Below are 19335 nucleotides of genomic sequence, written 5' to 3'. Positions count from 1 at the left end.
TGTCTCAGAGGACACAACAGGAGCAAGGTGAGTGCAGGTCACTGCTCTCCCATGGCTGCCTCCTGCTTTGCCATCGTGTGACTGTGGCTTTATTCCACTCTATGCTCTGGGTCACAGGGAGTGAGGCTCTTCATGCTGTTGAATTGGAGCATAGCACGAGAAAGAGGAGGCACAGTGGGGCCAGAAATGAGGGAACTTTGCCCTCCTGACTCTCAGCAAAATGAAACTGCCAAGTTCACTGAAAATAACCCTTAGCTACACCAGAGAACTCCATTTCATCCCCAAGGCAGCAGAATATTTAGATGCCTCAATAAGCCCACAGCTGTCCCCAGGCTTGGTCCTCTGAACCCAGCAGACTTGAGGGCAGCCTGGGGGGTGTTTTTCTTGGGAGGAGTGGAGATATGTTGGTGTTTTCTATGCTCCAGATAACAGTTCTGATCCTGGCGGGTGCCATACACTGGAAATCAGCAATACTAAGAGGCTCCATCTTTACACACTGGTGATAAAGACAAGATGGAGATACCTTCAGCATGTTTGTTGGACTAGAGATCTGTGTCCTACACAAGTGCATCCTAGAATCAACCTGTGTTTATTTGTGTTGCCATTTGTGACATGACAGTTGTATATGAAATGCACAACTGATGTTGACCTCTGTCGTTCTGCTGGACCTTCAGCTGGAACAGAAATGCTCCTTCAGCTTCTGGTCAGCCCTGAAGTGGTTAGGAGATTGGACTAGATGATTACTTTAGGCCCATTCCTAATGAAGTCTTCTGTCCCCTCCCTCTCCTCTTGACTTGTACCAGGTTCTCAGCTTCAGTGATATCTTGCATTGTGGTTCATTTTAATCAACCTTCTTTTGGTACTACAGGAAGAACATTTGTGATTGGCAGAGGAGCTCCATCCATGACCAACTGCTTCAAATCCAGCACATCATCAGCTCTGGTCCACTGGCCAAGGCGTGTGGACCACCAAGGAGAGCAGGGTCACACCCCTGAGAGCTGAGGTGTGAGGAAGCTTGCTGGTGGGGCAGTGGGATCTATGGCTGCTGGTTCTGCCCCTCCTATGGACAAAATGTGGGTTTTTGTCTGCCAGCTGCCAAGTGCTGCAGTCTTGTGAGTTTGACCCCCGGTGGAGTTTTTCTAAGCCATAGTCACCAACCCCTCCTGACCTCATGGGAGAAGGCTCTTTTGTACCAGTGGCCCATCCAGGCTTTTCCTGCCTTTGTATGAAAGGAGGTGCACCCATTTCCCCAACCCACCCACCTCGGTGCCCAGGGCTTGGGCAGGATTGCTACTGAGTTCTCCCATCAGCCACTTTGGGAAGTCGGGAAGGTGGAAGAGAGAAACTCTATGTGAGACTCCTCAAGGGTTGAAAGGATCAGATTTTCCATGCAGATGAGTTAGGTTTTGGGAAGAGGACCTCATCCAGCACTCCCAGACATGGATGTTTGGTAGGCAGGACCCAAGAAGAGAAAAATGTTATGTGCTGTGTTTTCCTCAAAGTGTCTGGGCAGGAAGCAATTAGTTCAGTGCTTAGTCCTAATTAGTTCATTTTGTCTGTTTGTGCTAACAGCAAACACAAGCACTTGGCTTAGTGAGGCTCAAAGTACATTGCTGAGGGAAAAAAGGAAATGATGGAAGTGGGGCTGGGGCCAGCTTCAGCCTCCATCAGATCTCATATGGGAAACAGGGACCATGGCAGTGCTGGGACCATAGAGACCCTCGCTGCCAATCCATGTGGGTACTCACACCTCCTCATGCAGAGAACCAGACTGAGGGAACAGAGGGTTACAGGAGAGCCAGCCCTGCTTTGGGAAGGCTCAGTGACAGCCTCACTGGTGTGAAATGAGGACAAAGAGCACAGAAAGAGACCTTTGATGGTCTTGGGAGCGAGCAGAAGAACAGGGCTCAGGAAGGAGGAGCAGAAATGTGCAGGGCGATGAGAGCCTGGCTGCATGGCAAAATGAAGCAGAACATAAAAGGCCCCAAGAACAAGTTATGGAAATGTATGAAAAGTAAGAGAAACTCTGCAATGAGATGGATGCCTGCTGCTGCCTGGGGAGGGTAAGCCAGCATGGGGGGAAGAGTCTGGAACGGGTTTTCTTCAGCAAGAAAAGGGATGAGGCAGGAGAGCAGGGTGGACAAATATCTGACACTGTGCCGGGGGAGGTTTAGGTTGGATATTAGGAACAATTTCTTTGCTGCAAGAGAGGTCAGGCATTGGAACAGGCTACCCAGGGAGGTGGTGGAGTCACTGTCCCTAGAGGTATTCAAGAAATGTGTGGACATGACACTTAGGGACATGGTTTACTGGCCACGGTGGTCTTAGGTTGATGGTTGGACTCGATGATCTTGGAGGTCTCTTCCAACCAAAACAGTTCTATGACAGGTGAGTTTGTGATAGTGGGTTGGCTGAGACTCACCCCTGATGGGTGGGTGGATGGATGGATGGTTGGATGAATGAATGGATGGTCAGATGGATGAATATGGCTGTTTCTTCCTTTAAACATGGCCATAACCTTCATTTCCTCACCTTCTCTTTAACTCTTTCCTCCCACTTTCAGCCCCTCCAGGTCTCACAGCCTGTTCTGTTTTCTTCTGAGCCTGGTTTGCTTCTCCATTGCTATCTCCTGGAGCTGGCAGGGGCCACTGACCTAACCTCATGTTGCACATTACCAAGCAGAGTGCTTGCTCTCACTTGCTGAAATTGGTTGCAAGACTGGAGCTCAGTGAATGAAAGTCACAGTCAATGCTTTCCCATCCAAAACCCATTCAGAACTTTGGTCTTTTGGGACTTGCCAGTAATTTTGAGTACTCGGAAGGTAACATTGCCCCACAGATGTTATGTCAAGAAATTATGATGATGACCCTTTGATCTGTACTTTACTCTCTGCTGAAGCTCCCTGTGCTCCAGGGAAAGGCTCTGAGGGCTCTTCAGCTCCCCACTCCAGCCTGGCTGCAGCAGAGGGCACAGGACCCCCCCAGGCAGGGACTGGGGCTTGTCCCTGTTCTCCACAAGCCTCAATTAAAGCCACTCCAGACTGAAGTGCTTCCAAGGGACAGGTGGTGGTAGAGAGACATTGGGCTGGATGCAGGTTTCTGGTGGTACAGCAAGGAGAGCTGGACACACTCTGGACTGGCTCAGCATGGGATGACCAACACTTTCCCAATCCTAGGCTCTTTGAGCTGCCAACATATATTTTTTTCCCCTAGGATTTTATCCTCTGTTAACAGCAAAAAAATCAATGTGACTGAAAGAGAGAGGAAAAGGCTTGAGAGAACTGTAGCAGCATGGAGCAGCTTGTTTGGGAACCAGCTGAAATGAGCCTGAAATTGAGTTTTTCAAGATCTCCACTTCATTAAAAAAAAAAAAGAAAAAAAGCAAGTACTTTTTAAGGCCCAAGTCACTTTTTTTCCAAAGTCTTTGATGCTTTGAAAAAAATCCAACATAATTTGTTGTCTCTTCAGCCCCTGAGCCAAAAACACCCCATTGATTCCCCAGCTTTATTTAGGACATAAGCTGAGCCTTTATCTACCCACACGGAGCAGCCAGTGTGGTTTTGCTGTACAAGGAGCAACCCTGCTTCACAAAATACATCTTCAAGCTGGAGTTTTCAGGGAGATGTACATCAGGGTCACTGTTTCTTAATGTGTTCACAAGATGTGGGAAGGACAAAGAAAAACAGCTCAATTGCTCTGCAACTATTCCCTAGAGAGGCTGGGAAGCAGCAGAACCCTCCCAGGGCAGCAGATCCCATCATTTATGGTTCCTGCTGCTGCCAAATCCCAGGACCTGTGGCCACATCTCTCATCTGATTTCTGTCTCAGGCTTTGGCTGGTTTCTGTCCACTCTTGGAAGTGTAGGATCCTCTGCAAGGCATCTGCTTTGCTCTGTTACAAGCAGGTTAATTGCAGAGGCAGAAACTGGGGTGCTAATTAATCCTGCGATAGAAGTGGGTGTGCCTGGGGGAGGCTGCTTGGGACTGAGGGCAGAGGAGAAGCTTTCCCAGGCCAGGATGTGGTCCTGGGCATGGGATGAGGACAGATCTGCTGTGCTCTGCTGGGTTTTCTGCCAACTACCTGCCCAGAGGCTCTGTGCTGATCCCAGTCAGTGTTTTCTGCAGTGGGGTGGCAGTGGCAGGGAGATGCTCAGCTGAATTATTGCAGATCCTGGCGCACTGCAGGGTTCAGCTTCTGCCTCTGGTTTCAGTGGGGAAACACTGTGAGAGTCCTGAGAGAACTCAGCTAAAGCTTGGTGAAAACCTGCGTAGGGTGTTGGCTGCCCAGGAGCAGAGAGGTAGCAGCTACAGAGCAGGAAGGTCACTTGTGAGCAGAAAAGGCTCTTGATTCATGATGCCATCCAATGCTCCACCTAATTAGAGAGCAGGGTCCTTCCTGTTCTCCCAGGTGAGACCCCTGAACAGAAGACAACAATGCCATCACACATGAAACTGCCCACTGGCACTCCTCCAACCCCTTCCCACTTCAGGTAAGACATTGAGGGGCTGGAGCAGGTCCAGAGAAGTGCAACAGAGGTGGTTAAGAGTCTGGAGAACACATCTGGTGAGGAGCAGCTGAGCTGGGGTTGTTCATCCTGGAGAAGAGAAGGTTGAGGAGAGACCTCACGGCTCTCTACAACTGCCCGAAAGGAGGCTGGAGTGAGGTGGGAATTGGTCTCTTCTCCTTAGGATCAGGTGATAGAACAAGAGGAAATGGCCTGAAATTGTGCTAAAGGAGGTATGGGTTGGACATGAGGAACAATTTATTTAAACAAGAGTGGTCAGGCATTGGAACAGACTGCCCAGGGAGTGGAGTCCTCATCCCTGGAGGTGTTCAAGAAATGTGTGGACATGGCACTTGAGGACATGGTTTCATGGCCATGGTGGTCTTAGGTTGATGGTTGGACTCAATGATCTTAAAGGTCTTTTCCAACCCAAATAGTTCTATGATTCTATGACTTCCCAGGCTGTCAGGCAGACAAGGAGATGTTTTGCTGAGCCCTTTGGGCCAAAGGCAGTGCTGCTGAAACCAGGCCCTTGTGGGTTCTGGTGCTGAGAGAACTCGCATCTTGCCTGTAGTGCTCTGGCTGCTGCCTACAGCCTCTGCCAGAGAAGCCTTTTCCTCTCTGTTTTCTGAGGGGTTCTAACTTTTGTTTTGATGCTGCCTTGGGTGTTTTTTGCAATGTTTCCTTCTCCATCATGCCTGAGCGAGACAGGATCCTGATTTCAGGCTCTCCGAGCAGCTGGAGACCTGAGGTGCTCCATGCTGTGGGGCTGCAGAGTGGTTGAGAGAACCTGGGTGAGACAACACAGCAGGGAAACTCCAGGGTGTGGAAGCAGAAACTCCCTTCAACCACTGCAACACAGCCTGCGGTCTCTAGGCAAGATCTTTCCTCTCCTTGGCCACTCCACAAGCAGGGGTGGTTGTGGCAGATGCACCTCAACAGCTTCTCCCCACTCTTAGTGGATTTGAGGCCAAGAAGATTGATAAAGATGATGGTTTCTTGCTATTTTAGGCATGTGGCATCAGCTGTGCTGGGGCAGCCACCCAACATATCTGAGGCTCCCTCCGTAGTCAACAGCAGCAGATGACAAATCCGTGCATGTGTGGAAGCAACTCAAAGCATCTCCTGGGAGAAATGTGCACTGTAATTATCTCAGACAGGCTCGTTAGAACTTCCTCACTAGTGCCAGAGGATTAATCTGAGGCCACACAACCACAGCACTGGTACTTAGAGAAGAAAGAGAAGTGTGTGAGGTTGGCTGGGGTGGGGGTCACCGGGGAGAGCCATCACAAATTGCCCAGAAGGGACAGAAGCAAAGCTGGGAGTGCAGTGAAGGGGGGAGACGTCTGCTGGAGGCTTGTGTCCTGACCTCAGTGGGGGGTGGTGAGGGCACAGCTGGTCCCTGTTCATGGTCCCCACTCTCAGGGGTGGTCCATGCTGCCAGAGGCTGCTGCTGTGCAGACACTGTGCAGTAGCAATTCCTGTTCTGGGAAGTGGAGGATCCAAGGAGACAGAGCAGGTGAAGGGTGGGTTGATGGTGGCAATGCTGTCCCTGCTCTACCTGTGGGGACAACACTCAGGGTGTGGCTGAGAGACAGGCAGTGACTCCAGGACAGATCTGAGAACATGATTGAGGCCACACTGCTGCTGATTTACACAGGGTAGGTTGCCCAGGGAGGTGGTGGAGTCACCATCCCTGGAGGTGTTCAAGAAATGTGTGGATATGGCACTTGGGGACACGGTTTGATGGCCACAGTGGTGTTGAGTTGTTGCTTGGACCGAGCTTTTCCTACCCAAACCATTCTATGATTCCATGATTAGCTACATGTTGAGGCCAAGGGACATGCTGCCTGTCCACAGCAAGAGGCCATCAGTAACAGCCACCACCCAAGCTGACTGCCACTCTTCTACATGCTGCCCTCAGCGTCCTGCCACAGCCTGCCCCTATCTGGATGGGTGGAGGAGCTCATCCACTTGAGTGCTCAGCTGGAGCAGCTTCAGGGCTCTCTGGGATCCAGAGGATGAGAAGAGCGATTTGAATGCAAATGAATTGCCAGCACAGTTCTGTTTTCCTGCGGATAACTTCAGCCTTGTCACAGAGAACAAAACCCTCAGAAGTGAATTTGTCACTTCAATCTCTTCAGCTGATCATGCTCTGAGCATTCAGACAGCTGGGTGCTTTCTGCAGCGCCTCTTCCCCAAGGAGCGCTGCTCCCATCCCAAGCACAGACTGCACCGGGGACAGCAACGTCTGTCCCTTCCTGCTCGCATCACTGCTGGTGCTCACCAGACCTACCTGATGCCCTCTTGGGTTCACCAGGACACAAGGCCAGTGCTGGTCATGGCTAAAGCTGGTGGGCACCCTGCCCTGTGAGCCAGCTGAAGCTCACAGAGGGAAGCCAGGGGTGCAAATCGTGGGCATTGATCTGGGTCTGGAGAACGCTGCCCGAAGCTGCCGGTGGCAGTGGGTGTGATCCACAGCCCAAGATGAGAAGCCCAGGAGTGTGCAGGAGCAGAGCCAGAGCCTGTCACTGGGGCTGGGTTCTGTGCTGCCACACCTGCATCAGCTGGTGGGGCCATGGCACTTGCACCATCTACCAGCTGCCACCCCTTTGATGTGCCACTGCACCAGGGCTTGCGTCATCTCTGAGCTCTGCTTGCTATCATCCTGCTCTCTGCTGCTGTGGTAAGATGGAAAATGGGGAAAAGGCTGCACAGGGCCCAAGGAGCAGCTTCCATCCTGCAGAAACTCTTCACAACCTCTGCCCCCATGGATGTCTGTCCCTGCTGTGAGCAGTGGTGGTGGGCAATGGCTCTACTGTGTCACTGATTTGAGCCTCATGGAAAACAAACAGTGGCAGCCCTGGGTGTGCCCAGTCACGACGCCCTGCCTCAGCACCATGCTGCCTAGTGCCCTCCCTGTGTTGGGAAAGGGAGTGCTGGCACTGCCTGTCACCCAGCTCTGACAGGCCTGGGCAGTGGTGCCACCAGTGCCAGCGGGCATCGGGATGGGTGCTCTGCAAGCTGAAACAGCACTGGTGGCAGAGGGTGGGATGGTGACGAGGATAAAGGACAAGAGATGGCACTGGATGGGGATGAGAGATGGTGCTGGTGGCAGGGATGAGGACAAGGGACAGTACTGGTCACCTGTGTTGTGTCCCTGCCACCACACCAAGATGCCAGACCCAGATGGTTGCTTACAGGCTGGAGTTCAGTTTCCACACTTCAGTGGGTGCTTATCTGGTGCCAGTGCATCTCCCCACCAGCTCCTCACCTCTGCTTGGCAATCACTTTGGTGGGAAATCAATGACCTTCATGAAGTGATGGTCACCTGCCAGGCCTTGCTTTAGCTGCAGGACAAGAATGGGGAGGATGCTGTACACTTGGCCTGGGGTGTTCTCCTCCTGCCCAGACCTGGGGCTGGACAAAGGAGCTGCTGTCCTGTATTTCCATTTCCTAGGGGAGGCCCAACAGACCAGCAGGACACAGGGCAGTGCGGGTCCCCAGCAAACAAGGCTGGCTCCTTCCTCCCTGCAAAGCCAGGGAGAAATCCTGTGCCCATCACTTGTTCATAGCCCAAAGAAAACCCTCTTAAAGGTTGGACCAAACAACAGATATCTGTCTCAAATCAGCATCCCGGACCGTGTCCCCTCTCCTTCCATCAAAACAAATGCGGTTCCCCAGAGCAGGGTGGGCTCAGACCCCCATCAGCTCCTAGAGAAGTTTCTTAAAACTCCAGGTCATGGCTCTTGATTCCTTTTACCTGAGCCCTACCCTGGGGGGGCTGATGCTGAACAGACTCTGGCCACCTGAAGAGCAGTAGAACAAAGTCCTATTTGAGTGCAAGCACCACATTCTCCTATGGTGAAGGACAGCAGGATCAAGTTTAGATGGCAGCAGTGAATGGGTCTTCTCTGTGCCAAGGTCCAGCCTCACCTCTCTCAGGACACCTTTTTGCTCCAGCCCTGGAACACCATCAGAGCTGCACCTGAATGTTTCTCCTCTTCTCCCTTCCCTCTGGAGGAGAAAACTGCGAAGTCAGGCCAATGACCAACTTCATGGGTGCAGGGATGACGGCCAGGCACCAAAGGAAAACTCTCTGAGAAGAGGAGGACTCCCAGACTTTCAGCCTCCTGGCTGACCACGACACTAAGCAGGTGAGCAGGCGTGCTGAGAAGCCTGCTGTGCTATTCCTGACTTGCCATCTGAGCCTGACTCATTGCCTTGGAAACAAATTCAAACTCTGCTCTGTTTGCAGCTCGCTGCCTCATTTCGTAAAACCAGGGAAACTGGATCCTGATGTTGGCCATGGAGGTCCTTTGGCTGTCCCCTGCCTCACTCACCCATCAGAAGTGCAGAGGAGAGCTTGCCAGCAACACAAACAGACTTGAACATGAGAGGAGCCCACCACAGCCCTCTGCAAGGCCCCCTATCATAGAACCATGCCTTGGCCCAGCTGCACCAGAGCACCCTGCTGGGGGCTTCATCCTTCATCCCATCACAAAGGTATTTTTGCTTTAAGCTTTCTGTAGGGAAGCTGACATAGCCCTCACCCCGTGACCCCAAGATCTACCTCAGGCCACTGCCCAACAGAAAGGAATGGGTGGCTGGGTGTCCTGGTGTGGGACACCAGCTCTTCCTTGTGGCTACAGCCATTGCCAAGCTTCCTGCCTCTGAGCTCTGGAATCTGTTGGTGGTGCACACAGATCTTTTGGGACATGCGGTGTCAGGGAGTCTGTACCGAGGTGACCTCACTCCCTCTTTGTGGTGGATACAAGTGCTGAAACTCCAGGCAAAGGAGAAAAAGGCCCAGGGTGACATTCTGCTCGAGGTGCAGGCCAGCACTGCAGGGACAGTTCTGCAAGTCACACTCAGTGTTTTTCAGAATGGGACAAACCCTGATGGGATGTAGCTGTGGGGGAGGATTTGGCCAACCCCCTTCTTCATGGTATCCCTGCCCATGGCAGGGGGCTGGAACTAGATGATCTTCAAGGTTCCTTCAAACCCAAACTTTTCTATGATTACAGAAAGCCAGGAGGCCACACAGTATTTCTAGCCAAATCAAGCCTCTCCATCTCCAGCTGAAGGACCCTGTGGCACAAGCAGCCACCACCCCTAGCAGCTGCTGGGCAAGAGGCTATTCCTCCTCTTTGATGCCACGGCCTCAGGCAGAGCCAACGTGCCCATGCAGAGTCTCCAGGCGTGTAAGGTCTGCTCAGCACTTGTCCAGCCCTGGGTGATATCACACACGTGATGAGGTCATGGCTGGGACTGCACTGGGAACTCTTGGGATGGGTTTCTGGGGGGCTGGGGAGGGTGGTTTGCACAACGAGTGGGTCAGGAAACGTGCTTGCCTCCACTGGGGGCAAACATGGGGGTTGCTTTGAATCAGGTTTCTAAAAGCTCCAGCAATCCATGTGCTGTCTGTCAAATCCAGCATGGAGCTGGGGATGTTTCTGGGGGAGCAGCACACACCAAGAGGCAGGCTCTATATTTAGGCGGCCGTGTGAAGGTGGCGACGTTGGAGTGCAGGATATTTTTATCCCCATAGAGGTGTGATCTGTCTATCTCCATGAAATGCTGGAGGGGGCTGCTACAGCTCTGCTCCTGCAAGGAGAAAATAGCCCAAGTCCCAGATAAATCTGTGTGGTCCGGGTTTGCTGGAGGCAGGCTGCCATGCCCAGAATTATTCTCCTCTGGCTCACTGCCCTCTGTTTGTTGTATGACAAAGTTCAGCATCCAAGTAGCTGTTTGGTGGCCTGGGCAGATTTGTGCAGCGTGTGGGGTGTAGCCAGGTCTGCTGCTCCAGTTTGGGGCACACCTTGGCACGCAGCCTCCCTCGGCCATGGTGGCATACGCAGGCTGGAGCCGGGTGAGACGCTTCAGCACAAGCCCTGACCACACCTGGCACATGCCAGAGGCGGCTCCTGGGAGTTCAAAGGCTCCAGCCTTGATCACTTACACATTCACCTCCTGGCAAAATCCCTTTATTCTTAAATTCCAGACAGTTTCTTATGTGGAGATCCTGGAAATCCAAAGTCTTGTCCTCTCTGCATAGATGTTAAAGATCTTAAAACCTGGCCAGACGCCCCGGGAGCAGCCACCGGGCAGTGCCAGTGGCCTCTGTGCCCAGGTGGCTGCTCCCACGGTAGTGTCTCCAGGCCTGTCTGGTCCCAGCACGGGCACAGCCTAGGCACAGTTACACCTCGATGCATATATGTGCCCATGTGCACAGACCCAGATCGTGCCCACCCCATGCTTGCATGCAGGCAGCAGATTCTGTGTGTGACTTAAACACTAGCAGGGAAGCATCAGCTTGGGATGCGCTGTGACCAGAACGTTCCCTGGTTTTAGGGCTGGCTCTGTGGAACCCCTGGGTGAAACCTGAGTGCTCACTCAGTGCTCACTCAGCAGCATTGCTGGGGATGCTCATGCTTCCCCCTGGGAATGATTTGAGATAGAGTCACAGAATTGTTTGGGTTGGAAAAGACCTCTAAGATCATCCAGTCCAACCATCAACCCAACACCACCATGGCCTCTGAACTATGTCCCCAAGTGCCATGTCCGCATCTCAGCTTGCTGGCTGGTAAGGGCACTTGTTTTACTTCATGGATGCTCAGGAGGACAAAGTGCAAAGCTGGCAAGGAAAGATCTCTGCTGAGAAGAGAAACTTTGATCAAAGTTGTGATTTTCTCAGCTCAGTGGAGTAAAGGAAGTTTATTTATAGAACAGCCTCTTTGATAAAAACAACCCCATCCTGCACCCTGCCTTTGATGGTGGAGCTGGCTGCAGCACAGCACTGTGCACGGTAATATTCTTTGCTTTGTGGCACCAAGTGGTGCATGGAATTAGCAGTAATTAGCAGACTATGCAGATTGGGGCAGGCTGTCTCTGGGGAGCACACGACCTTCCGCTGCAGCTGCAAATGGATCCTGCATTGAAGAGCACCCAGGAAAGCAACCGTGGTGGGATTGGCTGTGGTGGGGCAGGATGGCACAATAGCTGTTCTCACCATGGTGGAGCAGGATGGCACAGCAGCTATTCTGTTCTCACCATGGTGGAGCAGGATGGCACAATAGCTGTTCTCACTATGGTGGTGCAGGATGGCACAATAGCTGTTCTCACCATGGTGGAGCAGGATGGCACAATAGCTGTTCTCACCATGGTGGAGCAGGATGGCACAATAGCTGTTCTCACTATGGTGGTGCAGGATGGCACAATAGCTGTTCTCACCATGGTGGAGCAGGATGGCACAGCAGCTACTTTGTTCTCACCATGGTGGAGCAAGATGGTACAATAGCTGTTCTCACCATGGTGGAGCAAGATGGTACAATAGCTGTTCTCACCATGGTGGAGCAAGATGGTACAATAGCTGTTCTCACCATGGTGGAGCAGGATGGCACAGCAGCTATTCTGTTCTCACTATGGTGGTGCAGGATGGCACAATAGCTGTTCTCACCATGGTGGAGCAGGATGGCACAGCAGCTATTCTGTTCTCACCATGGTGGAGGAGGATGGCACAATAGCTGTTCTCACCATGGTGGAGCAAGATGGCACAGCAGCTATTCTGTTCTCACCATGGTGGAGGAGGATGGCACAATAGCTGTTCTCACCATGGTGGAGCAGGATGGCACAGCAGCTATTCTGTTCTCACCATGGTGGAGCAGGATGGCACAATAGCTGTTCTCACTATGGTGGTGCAGGATGGCACAATAGCTGTTCTCACCATGGTGGAGCAGGATGGCACAATAGCTGTTCTCACCATGGTGGAGCAGGATGGCACAATAGCTGTTCTCACTATGGTGGTGCAGGATGGCACAATAGCTGTTCTCACCATGGTGGAGCAGGATGGCACAGCAGCTATTTTGTTCTCACCATGGTGGAGCAAGATGGTACAATAGCTGTTCTCACCATGGTGGAGCAAGATGGTACAATAGCTGTTCTCACCATGGTGGAGCAGGATGGCACAGCAGCTATTCTGTTCTCACTATGGTGGTGCAGGATGGCACAATAGCTGTTCTCACCATGGTGGAGCAGGATGGCACAGCAGCTATTCTGTTCTCACCATGGTGGAGGAGGATGGCACAATAGCTGTTCTCACCATGGTGGAGCAGGATGGCACAGCAGCTATTCTGTTCTCACCATGGTGGAGCAGAATGGCACAATTGCTGTTCTCACTGTGTCTCCTGACAAGAAGCATCTGCCCTGTGATGCAAATCACTTGGAGGCCTCTGCACTCTTAGATAACTTCAGGTGGACACCCTGAAGCTCAAGCTCTGGATGGGGCAAGGAGATGACAAGTCACCCTTACTGCTATCTTGTCTCTTTGCACCACACAGGCACCTCCAAACGAGTTCTTGCTGCTGCACAAGTGACATATTGATCTCACTGGGTGCCAGTTTAGGGCAGGGTCCACTTGCATTCATGCCCCATTGGAGCAGCTGAAGTGATGTCTGCTGCCATCTGCATGCATTTCAAACCACCAAACCCCAAACATGACTAATACCTTTCCCTCTTCACCTTCCAGCTGAGGATTCCAAAGTGTTTTAGAATTAATTAACCAATTAAGCATTTCAGTGGAATGTGTCTTTATGTCCCTCTGTCAGGAGACAAAGGAAGTCAGAAGCTATCTCAGGGCTGTGTGGGGATCTGGTCTCCAGCCCCAGCCCTCTTGCCCAGGGTCACTGGTTCTGCCCATTCCCGGCAGTTTGGGCTTAAAATGCTTTTGGGAGCTGCCAGCTGATGGATGCTGCTATGATAACAACAACAAGTTCCTGCCTGTCCCGAGAACTGCTGAAAGAAATGTGAAAGGGCTGAGAGAGGAGCAAAGCAGACAAACAGATTTGTGCTTTTATCTGGGGCTGGAGGACCTAGAACCTTCTCATCTCAGCCAGTTTCCCCTCAGTGCCCACTGCCCAGGCTCTACCTCTCTGCCTGCTGGACATGCCACGGGCCAGGAATTCTCCCAGGAGAAGGACCCACTTCACATGGCCAAACTGCCACACTTCCCAGTGGGAAAACCAAGAAAGGAGATCCTGAGAGATGTTGGGTTTGATGTGTGACCCATCCAGTATGACTTGTCAATGTCACAGGGAGTCCCTGGGATACAGACACCAGCTGATGCACACAGGGCATGGGGGTCCTCCATGCCCACAGGGATGCACTCCCATAGTACTGGGGTGAGAAAACCTGTCCTGTGTCTGCTGCGAGCTTGGAGCTCTGCAGCTCTGAGCAGTGCTCTGAGGCTGAGCAGCCACTCAAGCCAAGCTTTGAATGTTAGGGGAAGGTTTGTAGAGATACTGAACAGAAGGAAAGTTCTGGTGGGAGAAGTGGAAATCCAGGAACAGAGCAAGGAAAGGTAAAGACACAGGTCAGGCTGTACCCAAAACTCAGTGGAGCCAAAACCCTTCACCAGGTCTAGTATCATGTCCTTGTTACTTGAGAAAAGCTTTTGCACTGTTAAAGAAAATAGCAGAAACAACTTAAAACTAGCTCACTAAATCAACCCTAGATAAAGTTAGGAAGGAAGCTGAGTTTAATATTTGTCATTAGTGAACCTCAAAGTACTTTGCCAGGGACCCTTCTTCTCCTTCAGAGGCTGGGGAAACTGAGGTGCAGGAAAGACCTTTCCATACCAGTCACAGCTTTGCAGTTACTGATTTAATTGCTCTCTGTCTAAAACCAAAGTGCTTGAAATGTCCCCCCCCCTAAAAGTCAGGAGGCACCTGGGAACTGCTGGGAGCTCACTCCTGCCGTGCAGAAGGGCAGGCTGATTCTGTCCCAGCCGGCGAGTTGCTGCAGCTGCTGCTCGAGTCAAATAGTACCAGGGAGCAGCAGCAAAACACAAGGCTCTCACCCAGACATCTCTGCAGCGCTGCTGACAGCAAAGTTTCACAGCTCTTGGCACACTAGAAGGAAGCTTTCTATGCTGACGGACAGAGCAAAGAAGAAGGACCTTGCTTACCCCTTCCATGTGGATCCTGGGGTTTGTTGCTAGCCGGTGCTGATGAAGTTGCAAGCCCCTGGGGACCCTCCTGATGGAGGCAGGGGAGGACAGGACTCCCGACCTCTGGATTGAACCAAATCTGGTGACGTTTTGTCCACACCTGACTCCATCCAGGAGGCGAATGAGGAGCAGGTTGGAGGGCAGCTGCTCGATGCTGCAGAGGACGAGGGTCCTGCACTCGGGGCACCTGAGCTCCTTCTGGGACTTCAGGATCCTCTGCAGACAGGGCTTGCAGAAAGTGTGCTGGCAAGGTAGCACCTTGGCGGTGGCATCGAGCTTCTCGAAGCACACAGGACACTCCAACAGGTCGAGGAGAGCTAAATCATCCATCTTCAGTGCAGAGCTCCGTCACCAGCGGAGCCGGAGCCATCCACATGCCACAGCCACTGGAGCAGGCTAAGGAGACTTCCCGTGCCCGCCAGAACCACACCACAGCCCGGACTCCGGCAGCTCCTGCGCCGAGGGAGGAGGGAGGAGAGGAGCAGAACTTGTAATGCATCCCCCACCTACATGACAGGCAGCGCCTCGCCAGCCCATTTGCAAGCGAGCACTGCGCTCGCAGCCCGGCTGGCAGTGAGTCACTCGTGACTCAGTACACGCCAGGGGTGGCACTGGGGATGCTGCCAGGAGCCCCGCTCCTGCTGCTGGGCACACCAATCCCACAGCTGGAGTGGGGTGAGCTGGCTCCCTGCCACTGTCCCCACAGCTGCAGTGGGGTGAGCTGGCTCCTTGCCACTGTCCCCACAGCTGGAGTGGGGTGAGCTGGCTCCCTGCCACTGTCCCCACAGCTGGAGTGGGGTGAGCTGGCTCCCTGCCACTGTCCCCACAGCTGCAGTGGGGTGAGCTGGCTCCCTGCCACTGTCCCCACAGCTGCAATGGGGTGAGCTGGTTCCCTGCCACTGTCCCCACAGCTGCAGTGGGGTGAGCTGGTTCCCTGCCACTGTCCCCACAGCTGCAGTGGAGTGAGCTGGCTCCCTGCCACTGTCCCCACAGCTGCAATGGGGTGAGCTGGTTCCCTGCCACTGTCCCCACAGCTGCAGTGGGGTGAGCTGGCTGCCTGCCACTGTCCCCACAGCTGCAGTGGGGTGAGCTGGCTCCCTGCCACTGTCCCCACAGCTGCAGTGGAGTGAGCTGGCTCCCTGCCACCGTCCCCACAGCTGCAGTGGGGTGAGCTGGCTCTCTGCCACTGTCCCCACAGCTGCAGTGGAGTGAGCTGGCTCCCTGCCACTGTCCCCACAGCTGCAGTGGAGTGAGCTGGCTCTCTGCCACTGTCCCCACAGCTGCAGTGGAGTGAGCTGGCTCCCTGCCACTGTCCCCACAGCTGCAGTGGAGTGAGCTGGGTCTCTGCCACTGTCCCAACAGCTGCAGTGGAGTGAGCTGGCTCTCTGCCACTGTCCCCACAGCTGCAATGGGGTGAGCTGGCTCTCTGCCACTGTCCCCACAGCTGCAGTGGGGTGAGCTGGGTCTCTGCCACTGTCCCAACAGCTGCAGTGGAGTGAGCTGGCTCCCTGCCACTGTCCCCACAGCTGGAGTAGGGTGAGCTGACTCCCTGCCACTGTCCCCACAGCTGCAGTGGAGTGAGCTGGCTCTCTGACACTGTCCCCACAGCTGCAATGGGGTGAGCTGGCTCCCTGCCACTGTCCCCACAGCTGGAGTAGGGTGAGCTGACTCCCTGCCACTGTCCCCACAGCTGCAGTGGAGTGAGCTGGCTCTCTGACACTGTCCCCACAGCTGCAATGGGGTGAGCTGGCTCCCTGCCACCTGGTTGCAGCAGGATGGGTGATCTCAGCCCCGCACAAAGTTGTCTTTAAAGCTCCCCACGACTGACACCACTTCAGAATTCACCAACTCAGGAGATGGTTCCCGGATAAGCCTCAGGCTGGCCCTGTCCGTGCTCGGCTCCAGCTGCAGCAGCCCTCGCACACCTCCTCACCGCCTCGGGTTTCAGCTGCCTCCCGGTTTAGCTCCTTCTCCCCCCGTTTAGACAGCAGCTCTATAAAAAGCCCTCCGACCGCGGGCACTCGGGAGGTCCCTGGCAGCGAGGTGCGGCGCTGTGCGGTGCCATCCTCGCCCGGTTTGGCTGCCTCAGCTCTCTGAAGCAACCCAAAACGATTATTCCTCCCACAGCCTGCAGTCACCCAACCTGTTCGGCTCCCCACTGCTGGCTGAGACTCAGCACTCACCAGGTTAGGATTCAAGCCCGGACCTGTGCCCGCTGCATGCTTGAGGGGCCCAAGGGGAGCTGGCACGGCTGCTGCTGGGGTGGGCAGGCGGTGCCATGCGAGACCCAGCCTAGGCTTCCTGCCCTTGGCTTCCTGCACCCGGCGCTGCAAATGGGAGCTACAGCTGCAGCTGCTCGTCCCTGCAGATGCTGGACTCAGCTGCTCTGTGGGACAGGAGGGAAAACGCAAACGGCCTGCATTTGTTAGCTCCCATTGTGGCTCCCAGTGCCGTCACCAGGGGCTCCACCAGCTCCAGCTGTTCCCAGGCTGGTGGGCCAAGGGGGTGAGAAGGCCACAACTGGGTGCCAAGCACGTCCAGCTCCCACCACAAATCCCCATGGGAAGTGTCTCTGTGCGCTGCAGTGAGACCCAACAGCAGCAGCCTGGGGCTTGACACAGGCAGCTTCTCACCCCATTGAGGCACTGGAGGAGGCACTGGAGGCCAGAGGGCACCTTATGGTGTCTTTAACATGCGTTCACTTGATCAGATGACTTCCTACCTTGAGCTCTGCCTGGCTCACACATACCCATGAGCTGCCTAATGGGAGCAGGAGATGGAGTGAAGCTCCAAGAGAGTTTTGCTTATAGCCTCTGTCATACCTCAGTCATTGATTCCAACCTACAAGCTGTACAAACATCAGAGGAGAAGACTCAATCTGAAGGAATGATTTCTGCTTGGTTGTCACACAGGTGAGGCCAGCAGGCTTCACAGACATCCCTTCTCTCAGCAGGATTCCTCTGGAAGCACAGGCTGGAAATGGTTAAAATGAGTTCTTTCAAAAGTTCTTCTCCCCAGAGCACTATGCAGTCCAAATATGATCATATTTTATTATTATGATGATGATGATTATTCTGTTTTATTTAGAAATGGTGGCTACTGGCCCCTGGGGACATGGTTTAATGGCCATGGTGCTGTTGGGTTGATGGTTGGACTTGATGATCTTAGAGGGCTTTTCCAACCCAAACAATTCTATGGTTCTCTCTTGAGGATACTGCAAGAAACCTATGACCTCCTCCTGTTTCATCTCAAGTTCCCTTTGGCTTTGGGATTGCTTTGTAGCCTGTCATGTGCTGGTCTGTGCTTGGCTGGCCAAGCATACTCTGATCAGTGACTGATGCTGCAAACATCATCTCCTCTGCTGGCTCCGGTGAACGCACTGCGTGGCAGAGCCTGGGCTGCAAACAAAGGCCTGCAAGGTTGCTTTTCCTTTGGGCATGTTCTCCCCCATTTGTGCTCTGTGATGAACACTCCTCTTGCATTTCCCTCTGATTTGAGAGGAAACAGAATGATGAAATACCTTGCAGTGGCCAAGCGGTGGAAGTGAAGCTGACTGCCTGGTTTTGTGCACACCAGGGAATGCTGATTTCCCGAGGAATCTGGGTTGTGGGGACTTCTTCAGCTTCTCCTGAACTTCAAGACAACTCTGCTTTACTTGTACTCTCAAAATAACAGCAGGATGGAAACTGCTGGGGAGAAGCTCATGCATTTTGCAGCACAGTTCCCTGCGAATTCGCAAGAGAATTCCCAGTGGCTGCTGCTGGATCACCCATGGGGCACCTCAGGAGGACCCAGCCTGAGAGGACATGGTGGTGCTGAGCACACTGAGGAGTCTGGGCACATCTGGGGGTCCAGAGAGCACCCTGCCTGCAGGCCAGTCAGCCAAGGCAGCAGTTACTCTCCAGGCTTCCTGAGGGGCTGGGTCTCTGTGTGACATGGCTGTGGGCAGCATGTATCATAGTATCATAGCATCAGTCAGGGTTGGAAGGGTCCACAACGATCATCTAGTTCCAACCCCCTGCCATGGGCAGATGGGCATCTGCTGAGAATGCCACTGGCTGCTAAATCTCTGGGCAACCTTCCCCCTGAAGCTGATCCAGCTGAAGTGATTCCCTGCAGGCTGTGGGCCACCAGGGCAGGGACAGGGTGGGCTGTTTCTAGTCAGGAGCTCTTAAATTGCCTGGTGCAGCCAGGCTCTGATCTTGATTGCAGGCTCCAGGTTCTGTGCAATATAAACTCAGTGGTGCTGACACTCAGCATTTCTGTAACACCTTAAACCTTCAAAGCACTTCCCAAGTGCTCATCCATGTGGAATGCCCCTGTGGCTATGCATCACCCCCAGGTGACATGGAGAAAAGCAGGACATGAGGCCACAAAGCTGGTGGTCAGCCATTGGAACAGGCTGCCCAGGGAGGTGGCAGTGTCACCATCCCTGCAGGTATTGAAGAAATCTGGGGACATGGCACCTGGGGACATGGTTTAGTGGCCATGGTGGTGTTTGGTTGATGGTTGGAGTTGATGACCTTGGAGGCCTTTTCCATCCAAAACAATTCTATGGTCTTGTATCAATGTCTGCTTTAGGGTGGGATGTGAGGCTTTCCTGGCTCTCCACACTCAGGCCATCCCACTGAACTTTTCTTGCCTGCCACTGCCTGCCCCTGCACTGCACCTCCTAATTGGGGTTAAAAAGAAATGCAGAGCTGGAGAGCTGCTGGTCCTCCCCTTTCATTTGGGATGTCTCTGTTTGATGCTGCTGCTGCTGTAATTAGGGCCAGACTGGATGCAGTGGGGTGCTGGCTTTGGAGGACACAGCTCCTCAGGCAGCA

At 53.4% G+C, this 19335-nt stretch overlaps 1 protein-coding gene across 1 annotated transcript in view; it reads right to left on the bottom strand.

The window, feature by feature from the left end:
- Window positions 1–14963, bottom strand: part of SH3RF2 (SH3 domain containing ring finger 2) — a 32214-nt gene extending 17251 nt beyond the window's left edge. Inside the window, exon 1 of the mRNA XM_054168535.1 lies at window positions 14468–14963. Within this exon, the coding sequence (XP_054024510.1) occupies window positions 14468–14839 (372 nt within the window). The 5' untranslated portion in view covers window positions 14840–14963. The remainder of the gene's footprint in view (window positions 1–14467) is intronic.
- Between the last annotated feature and the right edge of the window lie 4372 nt (window positions 14964–19335).

Source organism: Dryobates pubescens, chromosome 16, assembly GCF_014839835.1.
Source record: "Dryobates pubescens isolate bDryPub1 chromosome 16, bDryPub1.pri, whole genome shotgun sequence".
Classification (NCBI taxonomy): Eukaryota; Metazoa; Chordata; class Aves; order Piciformes; family Picidae; genus Dryobates; species Dryobates pubescens.
Note: the sequence above shows the minus strand (reverse complement) of the source record. Positions and strands in the feature narration are given on the sequence as shown.